The sequence below is a fragment of the Crinia signifera genome, chromosome 3, assembly GCF_055691185.1.
Source record: "Crinia signifera chromosome 3, ASM5569118v1, whole genome shotgun sequence".
In the NCBI taxonomy this organism is placed as follows: domain Eukaryota; kingdom Metazoa; phylum Chordata; class Amphibia; order Anura; family Myobatrachidae; genus Crinia; species Crinia signifera.
The window spans coordinates 214,990,624-215,015,213 of record NC_139219.1 but is presented as its reverse complement, the minus strand read 5'-3'; the positions used below and the strand labels follow the sequence as shown (position 1 = coordinate 215,015,213).

The following is a 24,590-nucleotide window of genomic DNA, read 5'->3' as shown; positions in this document are numbered from 1 at the left end:
GCCTATGGCAGACCTCTGCACTGTATTTACAGGACCCCGGCACATAATCCACTAAGAACTGCCCGTATGTCTAGAAGGGACGGCTTAATATCTGTGCCCAGGACCTGTCCACTTGTCCCCCATGAACTTATCTCTTAACGTGTTATTTCCCTGTGAACTACCTATGAGCCCGGTTGATTAATACTAAGCTGTTAACACATCTGTGAATATATGATACAATACTTATGGAATGATGCAACACACATGTAATGTTTAAGTTTTCTTTTCTCTATTAATTTCTTTACATGTTATTTTCTTTTTTTTTATGTTTTGCATGTTTAAGCATGTGTAATACATGTACTCTTGAAAAATTCAATAAAAATACATGATTAAAAAAAAAGAACGGTGATGCCGGAGTACAGACAACCGGCATCCCTGATTGGTAAGTAACCGGGGCTGATGAGTGTTCAGCTGGGTAGGAGGCTTAGGCACTAACTGGAAAACTTGGGGTTAGGCTACATGAAGGGAATTGTAAGGCACTTAAAAGGGGGGTGGGTGTAGTTGTATGCAGTGCGGTAGAGGGATTAAGTTTAGGCACTAGCGAGAAGGGTTGGGGTCAGGATGTGTGGGGGGTGCCAGATTCCCCGACAGTTGGGATTCCGACGGTCAGTACACCAACATCGGAATCCTGACTTTTTAAATTGGGATCCAGACTGACAGGGTCTATTCTCCCTTGTGGGGGTCCACAACCTGTGACGGGCGAATCAAGCCACCGAGCCAGCAGCGTGGCAAGCCCCCTTTGCTTCATTGCGCTCATCCCCCTGTCGGAGCACCGGCAGTCAGGATACCAATTGTCAGACCGCCATACCACACCCGTGTGTGGGGGAGGTTTAGGGTTACGCTGCTAGATGGGAGGGTTAGGGGGGTACAGGGAGGGTAAGTATACATTCCTTACCCCTGTTGGGATTTCCTCTTTTGTGATGCCTTAGTATTTTTACAGCGTTTATCTGTATGTATCTCCACTCTATGATTATTTGGTCAATTAGTCAGATTTTGGCGAACTGGGCAAATAAATGCAGCATTTATTATCGGTCAGAAATGACAGTTCGGCTAGCATATACATCAGATTCAGTATTTTCAAAGTATCATGCTTGCCAAATCTGGGAGTGTATGCCTTGCTGTAGCCAAAGGAAGGACATTTCCCCCATCTCCTCCCTGACAGCACAGCATGGATATCAGGTGACCTATACTGTGAGGGATCTCTGTGTACATCCCAGTTATCTGCAATGTCAGATTAAATGTCTGTATGACAGGCATTTTATCTGACCGTGAATGCTTGACATAAGCCTTAAGTTAGTGTTGTGAATGTGCACAGCAGTAGCCTGTGACTGCACACTAATTTACTATCTACACTGTTGTGGCTGCAAACTAAAGCACTGCACTAGTATAATTATTATACAGCATGCAACCAATGCAATCCCCTTTACCTATGCCTCACAAAAGGGCTCTGCAGCACTGGTGAGGGTGGAGATAGGTGCTTGGGAGACCCAGCGCTGGGCAGAGGCAGCGGGCTACACGGCGCAGGGCAGAAGATGCAGGGGGCGCTGTGCCAGGCAGAGGGAGCATTCCCACTGTCCAGGAGGTTTAAAGCATTGCTTCTCATCTCGCCCCCTCCGCATCACCCCTCCATCTCCTTTTTCAACCCCCTTCACCCCTCTCTTTCTTTCTACAGTATGTTCTGCTCACTCTTCCCCTTGGCCCCTTTCACTTAACCCACTCAATCACTCCATCTCTGTTTCACCTCTGTCTTTATCTCTGTCTTTATCTCTCTGCCCCTAATTTCACTCTCTGTCTATTCCACTTCCTCTCCCTGACTCCGTCTCTCCTCCTTACGCTCTTTGACACCCTGAGTCACTGTCTTTCCCCCTTTCCTTCCTGGACACCCTCTCCCACTCCCTGTCTCTCCCGGACACCATTTCCCTGTCTCTCCTTATTCCTCTGCCACTCCCTTTCTCTTCCGCTTTCTCTTCCTGACACCCTCTAGCAATCCCTTTCTCTCAGACACTCTCATGCTACCCTCTTTCGTTCTCTCTCCCTTCCTTGACATTCTATCTCTCACTTTTGCTTGCAACCCTCTCTTGTTCCTCCCCCTTTCTTTCTGAAATTTTCTCTCTCATTTCCCTCTTTTTTCCATTAAGCTCTCTTTCCCTGACCACCCTATCAATACCGATATTTATATGATCAAAGAACAATAAGTGAAAAGCGTAGGTTACGTATTATGTCCGTAACCTGTGTGCCCTTTATCTCTAGCTACGTGCGAACAAAAACGGAGCGCAGCGTAGCGTACCTTTATCGTGTATTATACACGGTAGAACCAATGTATTAATAAGAGATCCCTTCGCAGTACTTTGTCTCTAATCTGCGAATACAGCTTTGTAGGACAATGTCCGTACTATACCTTATCGCTACGTATATGCGAATAACAGACGAGACCACAGTATAAAGATGAGGAGATAGAAACTCCGTAAATGATGTATTTAGTCCCTAATGGACAAAAGGGGATTACAGAAATAGGAAAAGTACAGTATAACACGTAATGCAATTGTCTAACAATGAATATACTATTCAAGCTCTACTAGGGAAAGAAGAACAGGCACAGAATACAATCAGCCAACAATACAATAAAAGCAAGTACAGTGAATGCAACCGTTTACCATCTCATCAAATATGCGCAGCGCAGTCCGGTCGGAGCTCGCTATATTCAGGTTTGAACTATAGCCCGGTCAATGGTCAGGGAAAAGAATCAGTGCCGAAGTGACCGAGGCCGCCCTGGGTCACCTAACTTATAGGGTCAGAAGGGGGAGGTCAAAGGCCATTCCTATTGGTCAGGGTTCGTATGTCAAGTCCTCTGTGATTGGGGCAAAGTATTGCACCTGGTTTGGATAGGTGCAGGGGGAGTGAACTTTGTAGTCCTTTGTCTGTTGGCATCGTCGTCAGGGGTCGTAAATAGCAGTAAGAACCGGTTATAACTAGATTCTTTTGTAACACACCTTTTAACAGAAACAGTCTTGGGAATATGGATTTTTTCCGTAATTATCGGACCGTATGAATTGCGATTTATTCGCAATGACCGGAATACTGCGCATGGGAAACGGAACGTAACGGTACCAAATATTATACAGACGGAAGTATGTAATGCTGACTAAACTATGTGTAGTGTTCTAAACCTTTAACTATATTTTATTTGGTGTAAGTATGGTATTATGAATTTATGTGTAATAGTATGGCTGCGCTTCTGGTCCACTTTGTCACACAGACTCGGGTATGGATACTTTATTTGCGCAACTCTGCGAACCAAAATGGCGGCCATACCATCCTAAAATGGCGTGTGTGCAACTCGACTTTAACAACCCCCTCTCCATCTCTTTCGAACGCCTCTCTCTCTCTCTCTTTCTTTCCCTGACACCTTCTTAGCAGTTGATTCAATTCAGTTGAATAGCCCTTTGAATAGCGCCAATAGTGAGCACTCTTAAGTCTGACTAGTGGATTTCTGCCAAAACCAAGGTCAGTGATGCTGTTTTGTGCCCAAGCCTGGTGCAAACAACATCACAGCGCGGTAGTTTATTCGGAGACTGCCGGTACTTTATATATGAATAGACCAGGGAGCTCCCTCTCATCGCTATTCACGTTCGCTGAATCAAATCAAACCCTTTGTCTATGGGGGACCCTTTCAAGATTTTGCAATGGGCCCCAAAAAGTCCTAATTACGCACCTGGTTAACATGTTCCATATGTAGATGTACAAATGTCGCCTTCCGTAGAACAAGTTGACATAAAATGTTATTGACTTTTTGTACATCTCAACCTTTTTACCATGCCAAACTAACAGTCCACATTCTGGAGTTGACATTATGAATGCATACCCTTGACTTGCTGTGGAATACCCCATATTTCAGAGCAGTCTTCCAATCTCTTTAACAGACAATGATCTGTATGTTCTTCTTAGGGACTTTCTTGTACATCTCCTCACTTCTGACACTACAGGTTTTAGTTAGGTTATCGACTATTAAATTTGTTTTGTAAATCTAAGCATTAACCTAGAAGTCACTCGATCACCCTCTGTCTATGTTAATGGTTAGATTTACAAAACATATTTTAAAGTCGCAAGCAAAGTACATAACCTCACTGAAGCAGCCAGCATTTCATTTACGGATCTTTATTTCAGAAGTGACTGATTCCCATTACTTAGAGCTCGAACTGTTTTACGCTACCACCTGTATGTCATCAGATTAAAGGAGACAGGTGCCCCTCTTTTAGTCAGGTAATTTAGCTCACTGCCCTGTATTAGGATACATTTCTAGTTCTCTCCCGTTTATTTTCTTCAATCTAGTTGTATCATATCTCAACCTCATTTGTGTGAGATCAAGAACATAACTGCACTTTTACAACTCCCTCACAATATGCTGTGTTCTGCAGCGCTGACCACATAATGTCATAGTTAAGGGGGAACTACTTAGCACATATATTTTCACACATCAGAAAATGTATGTGTATATGTGCTGGCTAGTTCCTCAATGATTGACCATTGTCAATGGAGATGCCATCACTGGAACCCCAACTGCCAGGATCCAAATCGTAAATATTAGGGAAAGGGGGTAAGGTTAAGGTCAGACTACGGCGCATGAGGTTAAAGGCCCATAGACGGGGCGATGTCAGCCCTACTTCTATATGATCTGACTAGATTGCTTAGAAATTAAGCACAAATCGATCTGTGTTTATGCCCCCAAGCGACGGCAATGTGTGTTCTTGCACGTCGCCATCACCTGACTAGATCTTAACTGCATGCAGTCAGTCTAGTCAGATCTCCAGTGTTCTCACAAGAGAACACTGGTCAGCACACATACCTGGTAACATAGCATGTGCTTCTGTGATGTGTGCTGAGAGATCTGTGCTAAACTAGATCACTCAGCATGTGGCTGAAGTCGCACCATGTGTTTAGGATGCAGGATAGGAAGGTTACAGTTAATCACTAACTAACTGGAAAGAGTTAGGGTTAGGCTGTAGGAAGGAATGGTTATGGATTGGGCTGGCAGGTTGCCAGTAAGTTTCCTTAACAGAACCCTGACTGGTTTGACATAGTTGCCAGTGTCATTATTTTGAACGCCTGCATCCTGTCTGCCAGACACTCCTCGCTTGTACAACTCCGTATTAGAAACCCATTATATGGTAATGCACTGATGTGCTGAATACTTTCTAATTTTTAGCATCTGCCCTCAGCAGAATTATCAAGTCTGGAGGTCCGAAGATGCAGCATTGGCTCATTTGCATAAACATTGGAAGTCTTTTCTTTAGTATTTTTGATTACCTGCACTTGCCAATGCCCTTTAGATAAGTATACAGTGGTTTACTGCCTTAATGTTCCTAATCTTTCAATTAATGTATCCACTTGAGGCATTGAGTAGGCATCGCAATTTATTCAATTTACGGAAATCGTTGCAGAAACTGAAACTCCCGTCTGGCTTTGAAATAAGCACATTGGTTCTTTAACGCCAACGCCCACATTACTTAAAATTTCTTTGGACATTGGTTCCAGTTAGGCTTCTAGTATTATATAAGGCTTTAGGCCAACCTTTTTTGTGCACTCCATTATCACCAAATCCCCAGGCAGATTTTATTAGCGCCCCTACCAAATCCATATTCTTTCAAATGGAATCCATACGATATCCCAGCGGTAGGGATGCCGAAGGCTGGTATGCCGAGAGGGGCTCTGTAAGTTAACCCCCTTCCACTACCCCTAACGCTCTTTGCTTGCAGCCTGACCCTCCCCACTAGTGCCTAACCCTTACACCTGTCAGATAACCCTAACCTTCCTGTCAAGCACCTTAACCCTTTTCTCCCCCCACCCCCCTTGTAAGTGCCTAGTATCTACCTTCGGCAGCCTATCTCTCAGTGTCTAAACCTATCCCCCACCCCTTTCCCCACCTGACCCTAACCTGCCCCTTGGAATACTTACGTTTGAGATGTCGGCTGTCGGTATGCCGTTGTCAGAATTCCGGCTTCAGCATCTTGATCCATTACGAAGTTTGTTCACCAATGTTATGACGGCAGCTGCCATCCCGACCACTGGGATTGTAATCGCATCCCTTTCAAACTGAACCTCAATTATGGGTAATGGGACAAGCGGACTTTTAAATGTGGAGGAAGGAAAAAAAAAGGTGTATTGGAGCACTAGTTTGGCTCAAAATAGAACAGGCGCCTAGTGGGGTGTTGTGTCAAGCTGCTTCAAACAAAAAGGGGGTGTCAACCCCTAACAAAAGGTACAAACAAGGTATATAAATGGAGCGTTAAAAGTATGAGGATCAATTGGATATTACAATAAAAATAACACTTTTTACTAAAAATGAATTAACATGAAATATGTAACAAGAATAGATAATAAAAATACAGTGAGTGTACTGATAAGTGTGTAATAGACAATGAATAAAGGTTGTTTATGTATGATACTGGAGTTCTGCTTGTTCTTTTATATCTCCTAAGAGTAATGAGCTAGCTTCCTTACTGGGTAACTTAACCAGGAATGAATGAAGTATGGGAGTCCATAAACCATGCAGGATATTTAAATAACGCTGGAGGGTGAATGCAGTCCTCAAATTGAGGAGGTATCCTCACGATGTTCGCAGTATTTGTAATCCAAAGTGTGCAGGTGGTGGTGTCCCATAAGCTGTAATTAAAACACAGGGGTGAGCATAGAGGTTAATTGTAGCAGGAGTTCCAGTATAACATTTAAAATCCAAGGCCAGTTAAAAGTTGCAAGTGCTGCCTATGCATTTTACCATTTTATGGGACACTACCACCTGCACACAGTGGATTACAAATACCGCGAACATCGTAAGGATACCTCCTCAATTAGAGGACTGCATTCACCCTCCAGTGTTATTTAAATATCCTGCATGGTTTATGGACTTCTTACTTCATTCATTCCTGGTTAAGTTACTCAGTGGGGAAGCCAACTCATTACTCTTATAGGAGATATACAAGAACAAGCAGAACTCCAGTATCATAAGTATACAACCTTTAATCATTGTCTATTACACACTTATCAATACACTCAGTGTATTTGTATTATCCTTTATTATTTATTATTGGTACATATTTCATGGTAATTCCTTTTTAATAAAAAGTGTTAATTTTTTTGTAATATCCAATTGATCCTCATACTTTTAGGGCTCCACTTATAAACCTTGTTTTAGACCAGTGGTAGCCAACTCCAGTCCTCGAGAGCTACCAACAGTTCACGTTTTCTAGATCACCTAGCTGCTGCACAGGTGCACTCATTACTGACTGACACATTATAAATGATCCACAGGTGGAGCTAATTACTTCACTTGTGATTCTGTGAGGAGACCTGGAAAACATTAACTGTTGGTAGCTCTCGAGGACTGGCGTTGGCTACCCCTGTTTTAGACTTTTAAATGTGGCCTTGAAGCATGATACTAACATTCAGGGCAGGATGTACAATAACCAGATACTTCTTTATGGACCCTTGGCATTTATGTGTCTGTTAGGAGGCTGGTATAGGGAAGGAACAAGTATATTCTGATGATAATGATTAGAAGTAAATCTGGCACATACACTATTCTAACCCTGCGGGGGCATTTAAGTGTGCATGAAAAATAATTACTGATCATATACTTAAAGCAGAATACAGCAGCAGCATATAATGTAATGGTTAGTATCATATGGTCTATAATTATGCAGTACACATAATTGTAAAACACATGCCAGACTTCTGAATGAAGCCTCCATTGGACTCACAAAAATCTATTATCTTTCTGCAGGATTTAATCATGGACTGCGGCGATCAATCGGTGGTGTGGCCACCATACTGGGACCGTTGTGGGCCGCGGGTTTAATACAAAACCTCTACATAATGCTGGGAGTCATGATGGGACTGCTCCTCTTAAACACTGTAAGACCAAACTAAACTCTATTCTATTGTTATTTGCATTTTAATCTTTCTTTGTTTGCATGTAATCTGAATGTTCCCATCTATATGGAAATCCACAGGTTTAGACTTAAAATGCTTAAGAAAGTCAGATGTATAGTGAATATCGGCAAACATTTTTCTTTTCATACAGTATGTTGCAGAGAACCACAATTTCCAGACTTTTATTATTGGTAGTATGGGGTTAGCTTCATATTCTAACAACATTGGGGGCACTTTCCTGTAGACCATTGAATGCAGTCTAGGTGGTGCCACATTATAGAATCTAAGCAAAACATAAAAATATTTCTGAAAAGACTAAAAACTAAAATGCAAATACTGTAGTCTTATACCACGTAGTATCTAGTGACTTACAAAATACACATTCAAAAGATTGTCATCAGATCTGAAAATCTTGTGTGTGAAGGTCTGGTCTAGTAAATGCCTGTATTCCCCTGCACACCAGTCCTGCTGTATGTAAGCGGTATCTACGATGTCTAGATAGACTATATTATGGTCGACCACACTTAGTCAAACTTGTCTAGTTAGACGCCTAAAGATAGTCGACCACGTCTATAGATGGACAGTAGCGGAAGTTAGACACCAGCGTTGACACGGAAGCATGGTTGACACCAGGTTTTTCACATTTTTTTTGGTGCCGAATGTCACAAATCGACTAGGTTCATATTTTACTAGTTTTACAAGTGAGATCATAATAGTGTGCCGAACGTAGTGTACCCAAAGCCATGTGAGTGGACACTGTGCATGTATACAGTGTCCGCGGGGGACCCCTGTGATCCAAACATTTGAAAAACTAATATTGACTTTGTGACCCTAGACCACGCTCCCATCGCTCTAATGCTGGCTTCTAACTTCAGCTACTGTCAATCTAGACGCGGATGACTATCTTTAGGCTTTTAACTAGACTGGTTCGAATAAGGGTGGCCGGCCATAACATGATCGATTTCAGACAGCTTCGATACACTATAGCAAAACCGCGTAAGCATATTAAAGGTCAAGTATTAACAAAGTATTGAGCTTGAAGTATGATTAACATCCGTGTCAGATGATACTGTTGTGGCACAGGAAGTATATTGTGATTTTCTAGTTTTTCTTGTAAAAATAAAACCATCTCTGTTTTTCTGTGCATCACGCAGGTAATGGTCGTCCTGTCGTACAAGCACCTGGTGGTTCCTGCTACATCAGAAGACCAATCTCCATGATGCTCTAGCATTGCACATTCTCTCTTCCATGTATCATGGAGTTTACACAGATTATTAAACTGGTTTGGAAGTTGTGTAGTGATGGATGGCACGTCCAGTGCACAATCAGGGAGTATATGCTTGAATCTGCGGAGTTTGTTGAAGGGAAATTCCAGTCGTTAAAGAACTTTATAATTTTAAATAAGAGCAATACCCAAGAGAATCAGATACCTGAAATAACTTAAAATGGCTGTATATGTAAATGACAGAATATGTGCTTATCTGTTTATACATTTCTCTTTATGTTGAGCTCCACTAAAAGGATGGTTGGAGAAGAAGAAATGTTTTCACTATGTGTTTTTATCGGGGTTTTTTGTTTGTTTGTTTGTCATCTAACATGACATATTCAGATGCATGTTGTTAAGAATAATTATTTGAGATTTTTTTGAGACGCAAACTGTCTTCTAGATAACAAATTCCTGAATTAATATAAAATATGAATATACCACAAATGTATTTTATTTTCTAGTTTTTTTCTTTGTTCATTATTAGTCTCTAGCAGGGCTGTAAAGGCCCCCATACACTATGCGATTGCAGACACCCCGTGCGCATCGGATCGGGGTCGGACGGGCTGCACATAAGATTTACTAAATCTTATATGCAGCCCAGCCCCGGAGCCATGCGGGGGAGGCTGCATAGGGAGCTGGGCAGGAGGCACTTGAAGCTGTTGTGGTGGGGTGACAGCGGGAGCAGGGCGCCGGGCAGGGACGGAGGATGACGCTGGCTGCGGCAGGAGCCGGGACCCGGGAGGAACAGATAACTTGAAAAAAAAAAAAGCCCATACAGATGACTAGCAAGCCATTGATTGGCTGAGACTTCTCTCAGCCAATCGATTTCTTGCTAGTCATCTGTATGATTTTTTTTTCTTCAAGTTATTTGTTCCTCCCGGGCCGGCTCCCGCAGCTGCCCGCTAGCCAGCGTCATCCTCCCTGCACGGCGCCCTGCTCCCGCTGTCACCCCACCGCAACAGCCACCTCCTGCCAGGCTCCCTATGCAGCCTCCCCCTGCTCGGCTCTCTATTAGCCGGCGTCCCCCGCATGGCTCCCTCCTCCTGCAGCTCCCCGGGGACTGCATATGATAAATCCATGCGATTTATCTTATGCAAACCTTGGCACATCAAGTGCCTAATCATGTGTCCCCCCTCCCGGGGAGCTGCAGGGTGAAATCAGGTCCGATTTGTCCCTAGGACAAGTTGAACTAAAGTATGGGGGCCTTAAGTGTTGTTCGAGTGTGTGGCAAGTGCCGTTGCTTAGGGCTCAACTAGCCATCTCTTCTGATACACCATCACATTACATGCTGGTGGCAGTGTCCTGCATATGCCATTTTTTTCTTTATTCAGGGGAAGTACCAGCCAATCAGCTCCTAAGTGCTATGTTACAGGTTGTGTTTGGAAAATAACTGGGGCTGGTTGGTTGGTACTTTATCCCGCCCCAAGACTTATTACATATTCCCATTAGTCTGTATTTCCTCTACAAGTATAGTTCTTTGGTACATGAGGAGTTCAATGTTCTATTGTGAATTTGAGCATTATTTCCATGGAGTTCCACACTTTTTTATACTCTTTGCAGTGTACACAAAGTTCTTAAAATCCAGATCTAGATTATGCACAAAAAAATTTAACCTTTTGAAACTCCTGCACATATCTGTGGTTTTAAAACACTTTGTATGCATTTACCATAAAATACTAATAGGAGCAATAAAAGGCATTTGGACGCAGCTTTTGATATACTAGGCACTCGCCACTTAGCTGTGCCACCTATGACCAGGAGGTAGAATAATATAGTAGGCCAATTAGCTGCCATAAAATCCAGCCACCACAGTTTTTGATGGATGACCATGTAAACCGATTAGCAGCTTGCACCTCTGACTGAGGCTCTGTCAGCTGCTGATTGGTTTGTGCCACCATCAGTCATCACTTGGGCCTTCAGTACAACCATCAATATAAAGAGCAGAGGCCAATAATTTTTACCCTTGCAGTAGTGCCAGTGTGGAGCAGCCAGCAGGAATTGGGAAGCACTTCCTTTGAAATGGGTCTTTAGGCTGTACCTGTGAAAGGTGAGTGCTGTCCTGCCCTCTTCCCAGGCTCTGTGTATGGTGGACATGGGGCGGAAACAGCAGCCATAGGTAGGAGGATGAAACCCTGCTGCCAGTGCTGTCTAAGTGTCCTCCATACATGTGTGATCCACACTTTGTACAATGAGACTGAATCTGCAGAGCATCACATCGTTGGGTGACTGCCCCTGATATGGGATCTGTGGGGCAGCAGCACGGATGGTCTAATGGTTAGCATTACTGCCTCACAGCAATGAGGTCATGGGTTCCATGTCCACCATAGCCCTAATTGGCGTTTGTATATTCTCCCCGGGCTTGCGTGGGTGGGAGGATGAGCCTCTTACTCTTCCATTGGTGCACAGACCCCTATATACACCTTTGTTTGGTTTCTCTCTTTACAGATCCCTTTCTCTATGTGTGGAACCCAGACTCACAGGAGTTTAGTCGCATAAACAGAACATATCCCTGTCATGTGTTTGTTTTGTGCTAAACACACAGAGAATGTGTCCGTAATATGCTATGGATACTTTTGACACACATTTCACCAAGACAATACTATACATCAACAAACTGTGCAAATATGCAGTATGTATTCCCTAGTATAGGATTAACTCTATGCATAGTAAATGTAGATTTAGAATAGTCACACAAGGACACCTGTTGAAAATCTAACTACTGTACACTAGTGGTGTGCACTGGCCACTTTTTCGGTTTTGGGTTCTGATTACCTTCAGGTTTTGGGTTCTACTGGGTTTTGTCAAAACACTCCCTCAACGTTTTGGTTTCTGATTTTTTTTTTTCAAGCATAAAAACTGTTAAAATTAGAGATGTGCACCGGCCACCTTTCGGGTTTTGGGTTCTGATTACCTTGAGGTTTTGGGTTCTAATGGGTTTTGCCAAAACACCTCCTAAGTGTTTTGTGTTTGGATCTCTTGGGTTTTGGGTTCTGATTTTTTTGTTAAAAAAAGCATAAAAACTGCTAAAATCGCAGAATTTTTTTTTTTGTTTGCTCCTACGCTATATTAACCTCAATAACATTCATTTCCACTCATTTACAGTCTATTCTGAACAGCTCACACCTTACAATATTGTTTTTAGGGCAAAAGGCTGCACCGAGGTAGCTGGATAACTATGATAAGCCACACAAGTTTGCGGCACAAACACTAGACTGACATGGCACACTTAGCATACCCTCTAGGCTGATACTGCACACCTAGAATAACCCCTGGACTGATATGGCACAGGTAGCATCACCCCTGGACTGATACGGCACACCTAGCATCACCCCTGGACTGATACGGCACACTTAGCATCACCCCTGGACTAATACAGCACACTTGGCAGCACCCCATGAATTATACGGCAGACTTGGCTTACCCCAGGAATTATACGGCACAGATGGTGGCACCCCTGACCTGATACAGCACGCATGGAATTATACGGCACAGATGGCGGCACCCCTGGACTGTTACGGCACACATGGCGGCAGGCATGGAATTATACGGCAGACAAATTCCTGCAGTAAAAATAAAAATGTGTATTCTTTTAATTATAAAAAAGAGCAGCACACCTTACTTAACAACACCCCATGAATTATACAGCACTCTTGGCTCACCCCTGGACTACAGCGCATTTAACAGCCCTTGCAGTAAAAAAAAAAAAAAAAACACCTTAAATTTATTTTCATTAAAAAAAAGGGCAGCTCCCCTGGTCTGATATGGGACACATGGGGCACCCCTGGAATTATACGGCACACATGTGAGCACCCCAGGACTGATACAGGACACATGGGGGCACCCCTGGACAAATACAGCACACATGTGGGCACCCCTGGATGGATACAGCACACATGCGGGCACCCCTGGACTGATAGTACTGGTAGCCAGTGGAAACAGCAGATTGGAATTATATACTGCGATAAATACTGGTAGCCAGTGGAAACAGCAGACTGGATTTTTATATACTGTGATAAATAATACTGGTAGCCAGCGGCAACAGCAGACTGGAATTATATACTGCGATAAATACTGGTAGCCAGTGGAAACAGCAGACTGGATTTATATACTGTGATAAATAATACTGGTAGCCAGCGGCAACAGCAGACTGGAATTATATACTGCGATAAATACTGGTAGCCAGTGGCAACAGCAGATTAGAATTATATACTGCAATAAATAAAATACTGGTAGCCACTGCCAGTGGCAACAGCAAACTGGAATTATATACTGTGATAGGTACTGGTAGCCAGGGGCAACAGCACACTGGAATTATATACTGCAATAGGTACTGGTAGGCACTAGCCAGTGGCAACAGCAGAGAGCAGACTGCAGCAGACACTAGGCAGTGCAGGGCAGGCAGTGGCACTAGCAGCACCAGTGGACTATCACACTGTGACTGACTATACAGGAGCAGACTCAGCAGAGGCAGGCCCCAGCACAAAGGAGAGACAGAACACAGCACCAGTCATCCTTGCAATGGTGATGTCTTGATCACTGAGCAGAGACACAGTACACAGCAGCACGGGCCCCGGCAGAGACCACACACAGCAGCAGCACACCCTTCCCTACCCTTCTCCGAGATTGGAGTGAAGATGGCGGCGCGAGGTTGCGGAATTTAAGGGTTCCGTGATCTCGCGAGAATCCGACGCTGGGCGATGACGTTTTGCCCGTGCGCCCGGATTCGAGTCAGGCGGGAAGCTCCGAGCGCTGCTAGTATCCGGGCCCGGATTGATGACGTCCGTGCTGGCTCGGATCTGGGGAATCCGAGCCCGCACATCTCTAGTTAAAATCACAGAATTTATTTATTTATGCTCCTAAGCTATTATTAACCTCCATAACACTCATTTCCAGTCTATTCTGAACACCTCGCAGTATTGTTTTTAGGCCAAAAGGTTGCACCGAGATAGCTGGATAACTATGCTATGCCACACAAGTGTGCGACACAAACACGTGGCTCATCTAAGAGTGGCACTGCATTATATCCCACATTGATTATTGAAATAGTCTCCTTACTGGTCTTCCCAAGAACAGACTCTCGCCACTGCAATCCATTTTTAATGCTGCTGCTAGGCTGATCTTCCTTGTGAGATCATAGTCTGCTGATCCACTCTGCCAGTCCCTTCATTGGTTGTCTGTATTTTACCATATTCAATATACTGTAAACTACTTCTACTTACATATATTAACCATGATACACCAACATATATCTCTTTAATCATCTCTAAATATCTCCCAACTTGACCATTCCATTCTGCACATGATCTGCGCCTGTCTTCTGCACATATTACTAGCCTCCGTTTGCTATTACAGGACTTTCATTGGACTGTCCACACACTATGGAATGCCTTTCCACACACAAAAGGCTATCTGCTAGCCTCCAAACTTTCAAGCATTCCCTAAAAACTCACCTCTTCAGGCAAGCTAATCTTCTTTAAGGTACCACACACATAACCCTCTGAAGCACCAACTACAGTAGGTTAGACTTCTATGCTATTACTGTTGCCTGTGTCCCTATAGATTGTAAGCTTGCAGCCTGGCCCTCCAACCTCCATGTCTGTCTGTTGTTACTCAGTTTTTTCTATCGCTGTCTACAATTGTAAAGTGCAATGGAATCTGCAGCGCTATATAAGAAACTGTAAATAAATGAATAAAATAGGTCTCCTGACATGGAATCCAACACAAAATTCAGATATGTACTTTAATGCAGCAGGTCTATTTTCAATGTTTTAATATACTTTTTTTCCTTTGTAATCAGGTAAGTAAAATAAGTACAGTGCAGATGATCTACAACTGTACCTGACCTTTGCTCCAGGCACTGATAACACCATAACCACCTTAAATGGCTGCCTAGCTGATCTCCAGGAGTGGATGAGTGCCAGTTGGCTGAGACTGAACCCAGATAAAATAGAAGTCCTGATGATAAATCAGAGGACAAGACTGTAGCATAGCCAACTGACAGGTCTTATGCTGGGGGGCACAGCACTAAAAAACTCTGATCATTTGCTGAATCTTGCTGTTATCCTGTATAGTGGCCTGACACTTAAACATCAGGTAAACAAGAGAAAAGAGAAAGTACTCTCTTTTTTGGGGGGCACGCTTTGAATTTAAAACTTAACGTTTAATCATGTATTCATTAAAAAAGTTTTTTCTCAATGGCATAACAGGACGAACACACATTAAACATACAAAAAAATTGTTGAAAACTCTATTAAATGAGAGTTCTGAAATTATTGTGAATTGGTCTTAGTCAATATGGGGTTTACCAATCTGGAAAAAGTTCTGATTGGGAGCTGCCAATCACGCAAAAAAGAGGTACCACAGTATATGGAGTGGACCGCGAATATTTAATTATTACTTATTTTACACCAATAATAATTATTTATCAGATGCTTATCAGGCCTTTTCTCTTACCATTATTTTTGAAAAGATAAGAGTGGGGATCCCTTCTACTAAAGTAGGATTCAAAAGTAGAAAAGTAAATAAGTTTTTCTTGAGAGAGTGATTTCTATGTAACCAATAGTTGGTATGTGTAACAAAAGAAAAAAGAGGAGAAAGGTAGAACAAACTCATGTCAGTACACCCCTGCAGTTTGTTTGTTACCACGGTGACTGCTGCTGATTGCTCTCACCGGGCTGGCTCTACCAGTCCTTACAATTGAGCGGGTCTGTCCGTGTGACAGTTGCAGATTTGGGTGTGAAAAAAGTTAGGGTATTCAATCTCTCAGTGTGATGGAGCCCACACACGCACCGATCCAGGCGTGCGTTGTGGGCTTAACTAGCACACATAGCATTGCATCGTATGCCTTGTGCATGCGATGCTATGCTAGAAAAGGCTAGTACAAAAAGTATGTGCAGCACATACTTTTTGTACTGTACGATGAGGTGCCGCGGGAGCGCGCACCCCATCGTACAGCATCGCACCGCCCGCATCGGTGCGTGTGTGGCCTCCATTAGAGTGGGTGACTCCCTGGTTGGCAATGCCCTTGCAGGGAAGTCTACCCTCAATCAATGAGGTTTGTACCCTGAAAGTGTGCAGATTTAAGGGCAGATATGTCGCACTCTTGGGTGTCTGTGCACGCTGCTTTCTCCCACTTGCTTTTCAGTATTGGTGGGCGATGAGCGGTGCACTCTACCCTTAAGTGCAACTTGAAAAATCCCCACAGGTAAGAAAAAGAAAGAACAACAAACAAACAAGAAGCAGGAAAGAGTTTATACTGTGATGGAAAATATGTCAAGAAAAAGATTTTTCAATAGTCACATTAATTCCACTTACTTCCATCACAGTATAAACTCTTTCCTGCTTCTTGTTTGTTTGTTGTTCTTTCTTTCTTCTTACCTGTGGGGATTTTTCATGTTGCACTTAAGGGTAGAGTGCACCGCTCATCGCCCATCAATACTGAAAAGCAAGTGGGAGAAAGCAGCGTGCACAGACACCCAAGAGTGCGACCTATCTGCCCTTAAATCTGCACACTTTCAGGGTACAAACCTCATTGATTGAGGGTAGACTTCCCTGCAAGGGCATTGCCAACCAGGGAGTCACCCACTCTAAGAGATTGAATACCCTAACTTTTTTCACACCCAAATCTGCAACTGTCACACGGACAGACCCGCTCAATTGTAAGGACTGGTAGAGCCAGCCCGGTGAGAGCAATCAGCAGCAGTCACCGTGGTAACAAACAAACTGCAGGGGTGTACTGACATGAGTTTGTTCTACCTTTCTCCTCTTTTTTCTTTTGTTACACATACCAACTATTGGTTACATAGAAATCACTCTCTCAAGAAAAACTTATTTACTTTTCTACTTTTGAATCCTACTTTAGTAGAAGGGATCCCCACTCTTATCTTTTCAAAAATAATGGTAAGAGAAAAGGCCTGATAAGCATCTGATAAATAATTATTATTGGTGTAAAATAAGTAATAATTAAATATTTGCGGTCCGCTCCATATACTGTGGTACCTCTTTTTTGCGTGATTGGCAGCTCCCAATCAGAACTTTTTCCAGATTGGTAAGCCCCGTATTGACTAAGACCAATTCACAATAATTTCAGAACTCTCATTAAATAGAGTTTTCAACAATTTTTTTGTATGTTTAATGTGTGTTCGTCCTGTTATGTCATTGAGAAAAAAACTTTTTTAATGAATACATGATTAAACGTTAAGTTTTAAATTCAAAGCGTGCCCCCAAAATAAGAGAGTACGATACTTGTTTCCTAGCACGGCCACAACGATCATGATCGCGGTCATCGGGGGTAAAATCGGGGCCATCGCAGGCACTAAAAAATCGGGTGCGATGGGCCAGACGCGATGCCCGCGATTTCCCCATAGAGAACAGTGTTAAATGCCTCAATTTACCCGCGATGACCACGATTTCCCATAAGAAACAATGTGAAATGGATCAATTTACCCAAATTATCATAGGGAACAATGGTAAATGGCCCAAAAACACCCCTGAACATTAAAATGTCCCCCCAAAAGTACTATACGCCACCCCGCGATCAACGTGAACCCGCGAGGGGCGGCGGTACGCGTCCTCCGACCTTTTCATACCCCCACTATCCACGTCGGCGTGGAGTTGAGAATAGAATAGTGTAGCGAGCCACGAGCCCGAAGCGTGGCGAGCGGACGCGGATACCTTCACAGTTATACGCATCCCCTCGCGGGCTTCCCAGGTGTCCATGGCGACGCGGACACCTGTGAAGCCCGCGAAGGGACGCGTTTACCTGTGAAGGTATACGCGTCCCCTCGCTGCGCTCACCACGCTTCGGGCTCGGTGGCTTGCTGCGCTCGCCACACTATTCTATTGTCAACCTTACGCCGACGTGGATAGTGGGGGTATGAAAAGGTCGGAGGACGCGTACCGCCGCCCCTCGCGGGCTAGCTGCGCTCGCCACGCTTCGGGTTCACGTTGATCGCGGGGTGGCGTAAACTACTTTTGGGGGGACATTTCACTGGTATGGGGTGTTTTTTGGGGTTTCTGGCCCATTTACCATTCTTCCCTATGATGATTTGGGTAAATTTACCCATTTAACATTGTTTCCTATGGGAAATCGCGGTCATCGCGGGTAAATTGAGGCATTTAACATTGTTCCCTATGGGGAAATCGCGGCCATCGTGGGTGGACCATTTAAGCATTTTTGGCCGCATACGACCCGACCGACGTGATTTTCACTGTTTTCAATGCATTTCAATGGAAAAATCGGGGGCATCGCGTCGGTCGCGTCGCAGGCCACTAAAAATTACCCCCGATGGCCGCGATTGTGGCCGTGCTAGGAAACAAGTACCGAGAGTACTTTCTCTTTTCTCTTGTTTGCATCATATATTACTCTCAGGGGAGCACCTCCACAACATTTATTAGTGCAGAGGCACGTGATATATCAAAATAGTGGATCATCACATATATATTGTACTCTAAACTATATGTGGTACTAGTGCACAGGTTATGAGTCCCAATACTCCCTTCCCCACTTTGAAAACTTAAACATCAGGTGTCAGCCACAATCAAATCCTCATTCTATCATCTAAGGCAGTGATTCCCAAACTGTGCACCGCGGCTCCCTGGGGTGCCGCAGAACTGTCACAAGGGAGTAGCAGCGGAAGGCCCTAATGTGGAGAGAGCATGTGGAGAAGTGAGCAGAGTCAGCGCCACTGGTGGTGCGGGTGCGATGCGCTCACATGGCTAGAGTATGATAGCAACAGAGGATGGTGGCGGATGTGCTGTGACGTGAGTCAGCTGGTGGCGGGGTCTAATAGGTGAACGGAGTTGGGAGCGGGGCATGCTTGCGGCAGCTATATACAGAGAGAGGAGCTAGCTGGTGACAGCATGCCTGCCCTGCACCCCCCTGGGCCGCTGCGCGCATGCTTCTCCGCATTCTGCGGGAGAGACATAGCTGCCATCAGAGGGGTGAGAAGGGAGGAGAGAGAAGAGAGTCTGTCCTCACCACTGACCGTCTCTCCTCCGGTTGCAGGCTTCCTCCATCCAGTCACAGTGCTGGATCATAGCTGCTGCTGCCCAGTGCTCTACACTCAGACACCGGGCAGCAGCCCACTCCCTGCCAACACCCTGCCTCCTGCTCCACCACCTACTCAGAAGTTGGCCCAGACAGACTCCACCATATTGATCCTGCTGCTACAGTAACCGAACTGAAATAATACAGTTGACTATGGTATGGCTGGGCTTTGTCTGTGTATGTCTGTGTGAGGGAGGTGCTGGGTGCAGGGCTGGGCTCTGGGTGTGTAAAGGAGGGTGCTTGGTGCTAAGCTGCGGTACTGGTGTGTGAGGGAGGGAGCAGAGTTGAGGTATGGGTGTGTGTGTGAGGGAGGGTGCAGTGCTGGGGTATGGGTGTCTGAGGTTGTGTACAGAGCTAGGGAGGGTGCAGGGTTGGGATTTGGGTGTGAGGGAGGGTGCTGGAATATGGACATGTAATGGAGGGTTCAGGGGTGGGGTATGGATTTGTGATGGAGGGTGCTGGGTGCAAGGCTGGGGTATGGGTGTGTGAGTGTGGTTGCTGGGTGTAATGGAGGAGTACCCAGTCCCAGGGGGTGCGTGTCTACTTGCAACCTATTTATAGGCTGGCACTGCCTCCTCTGTGTATAGGCTGGTTTCCAAACAATGGATCAGAGCATTATAGGTATGTGTCACTACAGGGCGTATTGTGTATATGTGGAACTACAGGGGTTATTATGTGTATTAGTGGTACTAAAGGGGTGATTATATGTAAGTGGTACTACAGAGAGCATTATGCAAATAAGGGGCACTAAAGAGGGCATTATGCAAATAAGGGGCACTAAAGAGGGCATTATGCATATAAGGGGCACTAAAGGGGTAATAGTCTTACCAGTATGAGCTGTGGCTTATCGGGAATTTGCTTCAACTGCCCCAGTGAAAATGGGGCTGCAGCTTTTAAATAAGCAAATATTTAAAAAAAAAAAAGGGACAGTTCGTAAATATTTTGGCTTAAGGGTGCCTTGATGAAATCATATATACCCAAAGGGTGCATTAAACCAAAACAGTTTGGGAACCACTGATCTAAGGAATATAGCCAGAATCAAGCACTTAATTCCCTCAGAAGATCTGCCTAAAGTCATACATGCACTTATATCATCACACCTAGACTACTGCAATGCTCTCTACCTGGGTCTCCCATCAAAAGAGTTGCACCACTTGCAGCTGGTACAAAATGCAGCCGCCAGGCTATTAACTAACCAGCCCCGATACTCCCATTCTCTACTCCCTTCACTGGCTACCTGTAAAATGGCGAATTGTTTTCAAGATTGGCTTACTCACTTTCAAGGCCCTACATGACCAGGGCCCAAGGTACCTGTAGCAGCTTCTTATTCTCGATTACTGCGATCCATTGAAGAAGGACTACTAACAGTACCCAGAATTCTCCTGAATTCATCTGGGGGTCGAGCTTTCAACTTTGTTGCTCCAACTCTATGGAACTCTTTTCCTCGCACAGTGCGAGAAGCCCCCATTGTAGAATCCTTTAACCCCTTCCCGACGAGGCCTTTTTTGTTAATTTATTTATTTTTTTTCCTCCTCGCGTTCAAATAAGCGTAACTTTTTTAATTTTCCGGCTATATAGACACATGAGGGCTTTTTTTTGCGGGACAAGTTGTACTTTTTAATGGTACCATTTACTATACCGTATAATATTCTGGGGAATCAGGAAATAATTCAATGTGGGGTAAAAAAGAAAAAAAACGCAATTCCACAATTTTGCGCTGGTTACGTTTTTTTGGGAGTTCATAGTTCGTTTAAAATGATGGGTTATCTTTATTCTATGGGTCGTTACGATTCCGGTGATACCAAACTTATATAGTTTTCGTTATGTTTTACCACTAAAAAAAAAAATAGAAACTTTTACGGTTTTTCTAATTTGCGTCGCGTCGCCATGTTCTGCGGCTTATAACTTTTTTATTTTTCCACCTACGGACCTGGGTGAGGGCTCATTTTTTGCGGGCTGAAGTGTACTTTTTAATTAATACCATTATGGGATATGGGCGACTTTCTGATCTCTTTTAGTTATTTTTTTTTGGGTAGGCGATGCGACCAAAAAACTTAGTTTTGGCGTTGGGAATTATTTTCCGTTTACGCCTTTAACCGTGCGGGATAACTAATGTTATATTTTAATAGATCGGACTTTTAGGAACGCGGCGATACCAAATATGTTTTTTTTTTATTTTTTATTTATTTTTATTTGTGAAATGGGGAAAGGGGGGTGATTTGAACTTTTAATATTTTTTTATTTTTTTTTATTTTTAAACTTATTTTTTTTTTTTTTTTTACTTTTACTACAAGGCCCCCTAGTGTACTTGACCACTAGGGGGCGCGATCGCCTGTACTAGGTTCAGCCATAGAGCTCTATGGCTGAACATAGTGATTTTCAGCACTTCCTATTACATCCTGCCTCAGGCAGGATGTAATAGGAATGCTGACACGGCCAGCACAGGGGTCTACATTAGACCCCTGGCTGCCATGGCAACCGATCGGCACCCTCCGATCTCGCCGCGGGGGGTCCCGATCGGCGCCGGAGGGGGGCGCCCCCCCTCCGATCAGCTATTTAAGCACTGCGGGCGCTTTGCCCGCGGTGCTTAAAGGGTTAAACGGCCACGATCGGCGAACTCGCCGCTCGTGGCCGTGAGAGCAGGTACCTGTAATATACAGCCATTACCTGCTCTCTTTCAAGCCAGCTCACTCCGTGAGCTGGCTTGATTCCCCCGCAACCGACATATGACGTAAATGTACGTCATATGTCGGGAAGGGGTTAAAAATAGACGTACTTATTTACTCAAGCATTTTACTGATATCTACTGTTAAGCTTGTTAACTCACTGTTCACAATTGTTCACTCACTGGATACTGAAATATGGGAATACAGGGCAGTAGCGCACGCAGGGGGGGTTTCTGAGTACCCAGAAACCCCCCCAGGAGTCTAAGGGTGCTAGGCTGAAAGCTGAGGGTCCTCTCTTTCCATAGGTACAAGAATTTTAAAAATCGGCCCTTGGGAACCGGAGATATCTGACTTCAAAGCAGTGGTCCCCATCCAAGCCTGTTAATTGCGCTTCCCAGTCAGATATTTCAGGTTCTGTCTGACTTAGAGTTTTTCTGAGGGTATATTCCAAAAGCTGGGACTCTCCCCCTTTGAAGGACACTAGTAGCTTGTCTCTACTCTTCCCAGAACCAGAGATATCAGCCTTCCAGCAGCTAGTTACTGCTCCAGCTCCACACACCTGGTATGTAGTTTTATATACTCGTTGGCAGATTGCTCTGCCTCCTGAACTCTGATCCCCTAGTCCCCAGTACCATTTGGTAGGTTGGATTCTCTAGTTTTTAATTCCATTAAAATCTAATAAATTTATTTCTGGGAACTGGAGATATCTGCAGTCAAGCAAGCTGTCCTCCCACCAGAAAATTATGAATAATAAGCCCACTCCACTATACACCCCTCCCCTGCGTATTAAACATCCTCTACCACCCTGGAAGTTATGTATCAGGGCCCCTTCATTAAGCCCAATGCCCCCTTCTCCCACCCCATCTCCCACCATCTGTGCAGTAAAGGGGTAATTAGTGGAAATTACTGATCCAGGCCCTACATGCTGAGCGGTTGATACAATACCCCCTACCACCCGCGGGACATCAAAGCCCCCACCCCTACCGCTGGAGGATCAGTAGGGGCCCCAATACATTGCTATGCCCAGGGGTCTACACTGCTGTTGACGCCCCTGTATATGTATATATATATATATATATATATATATATTTTTTTTTTTTTATTATTATTATTATTTATATACATTTGGTCTATCTATAATACTTTAACTGACCCGGCATATACTGGGTGTCCATCTCCGTGCTTTGCTCCGCCCCTCTGGAAACCCCCTTCTGAAAATCCTGCGTTTGCCACTGCAGGGGTAGACCTTGAATGTCACAGTCAGTCCCCAGATGTATGCGACAGTCACTAATTGGGTTCTGTGCCCATTGGCCAGGCTGCTGGAACTGCTGGTAGAATTTTCTTTCTTTTGATATATTCTTGGGATACCGTGCCATACTGAACATTTGCACAAGTGATTTGAGGACCATTATGCCCTGATATTGAGTGTACCATACATACCATATATACTCAAGTATAAGCCTACTTTTTCAGAAATTTTTTTATGCTGAAAAAGCCCCCCTCGGCTTATTCTCGAGTGAGGGTCCCACTTGAGTCAATTAGTTTTCCCAGTTTTTTTTGTTGTAAAATTAGGTGCCTCGGCTTATATTCGGGTCGACTTATACTCGAGTATATACGGTAGATAGAATTGTTCTCGATGATATATTAAAAGCGCTAAATTAATTTTTATGGAGCATTGCGCTTTTTTTGGGCTGTCAGGTGAAATACATTATTACAGTTTACTGATCCTATGTATACACAAAGCATGGACCCTGTTACTTGCCTACTTTTAAATAGCATTTCAGGGAGACTGAATGTGGCACCTATAAGAGTGGACATGTAGGGGGAAATTTACTAAAGGAAATTTGTAAAAAAAATAGGTGTATTTGTATCCAGAAATACTCTTATTTTTGACATTTACTATCCCGAAAATACGGCAATTCGTATTCGTATTGATAGCACATCAATACGAATACGTATTGCTGTATTTTCAAGATAGTAAATGTCAAAAATAAGTGTATTTCTGGATACAAATACACCTATTTTTTTTACAAATTTCCTTTAGTAAATTTCCCCCGTACTGCTTGCTACATCTGAGACGTGTCCTAAAATGACTTAAGGGGCCCATACATGGTCCGTTAAACGGATCCGTTTGGGTCTTAATTAGCACGCTTCACATCGGATCGCTTGCCTAGTGCATGCAATGCGATCCGATGCGAAGTTTAGCTAGTACAAAAAGTATGTGCAGCACATACTTTTTGTACCGTACTATGTGATGCGCGGGAGCGCGCATCGCATAGTACAAAACGGACGGTCCGGGAACGGGCCGTCTATGGGCACCTTTACATCTAAATGTAGATTAGCCCCAAAGCAGTTCTAACAAATTTATACTATCCTTTAATTGTTTTAATCCTTACTTATTTATTTATTACCAGTTTCTTATATAGCGCACACAGATTCCGCATCGCTTTACAGAGAATAGTTAAACATTCACATCAGTCCCTGCCCCAGCGGAGCTTACAATCTATATTCCATACCACATGTACATGCACACACAGACATTCTAGGGTTAATTTGTTGGGAGCCAATTAGCCTACCAGTATATTTTTGGGTACTTGTGTAGTTTCACGGCACCACTGCCCGTGCATCGCACCGCACGCAGATT

At 44.0% G+C, this 24,590-nt stretch overlaps 1 protein-coding gene across 1 annotated transcript in view; it reads left to right on the top strand.

Annotated features, from left to right (window-relative positions):
• Positions 1-9,680, top strand: part of LOC146064181 (major facilitator superfamily domain-containing protein 8-like) — a 97,798-nt gene extending 88,118 nt beyond the window's left edge. The window contains exons 12-13 of the mRNA XM_083177385.1: positions 7,817-7,947; positions 9,120-9,680. Of these exons, the coding sequence (XP_083033511.1) occupies positions 7,817-7,947; positions 9,120-9,185 (197 nt within the window). The 3' untranslated portion in view covers positions 9,186-9,680. The remainder of the gene's footprint in view (positions 1-7,816; positions 7,948-9,119) is intronic.
• Positions 9,681-24,590: the final 14,910 nt, after the last annotated feature.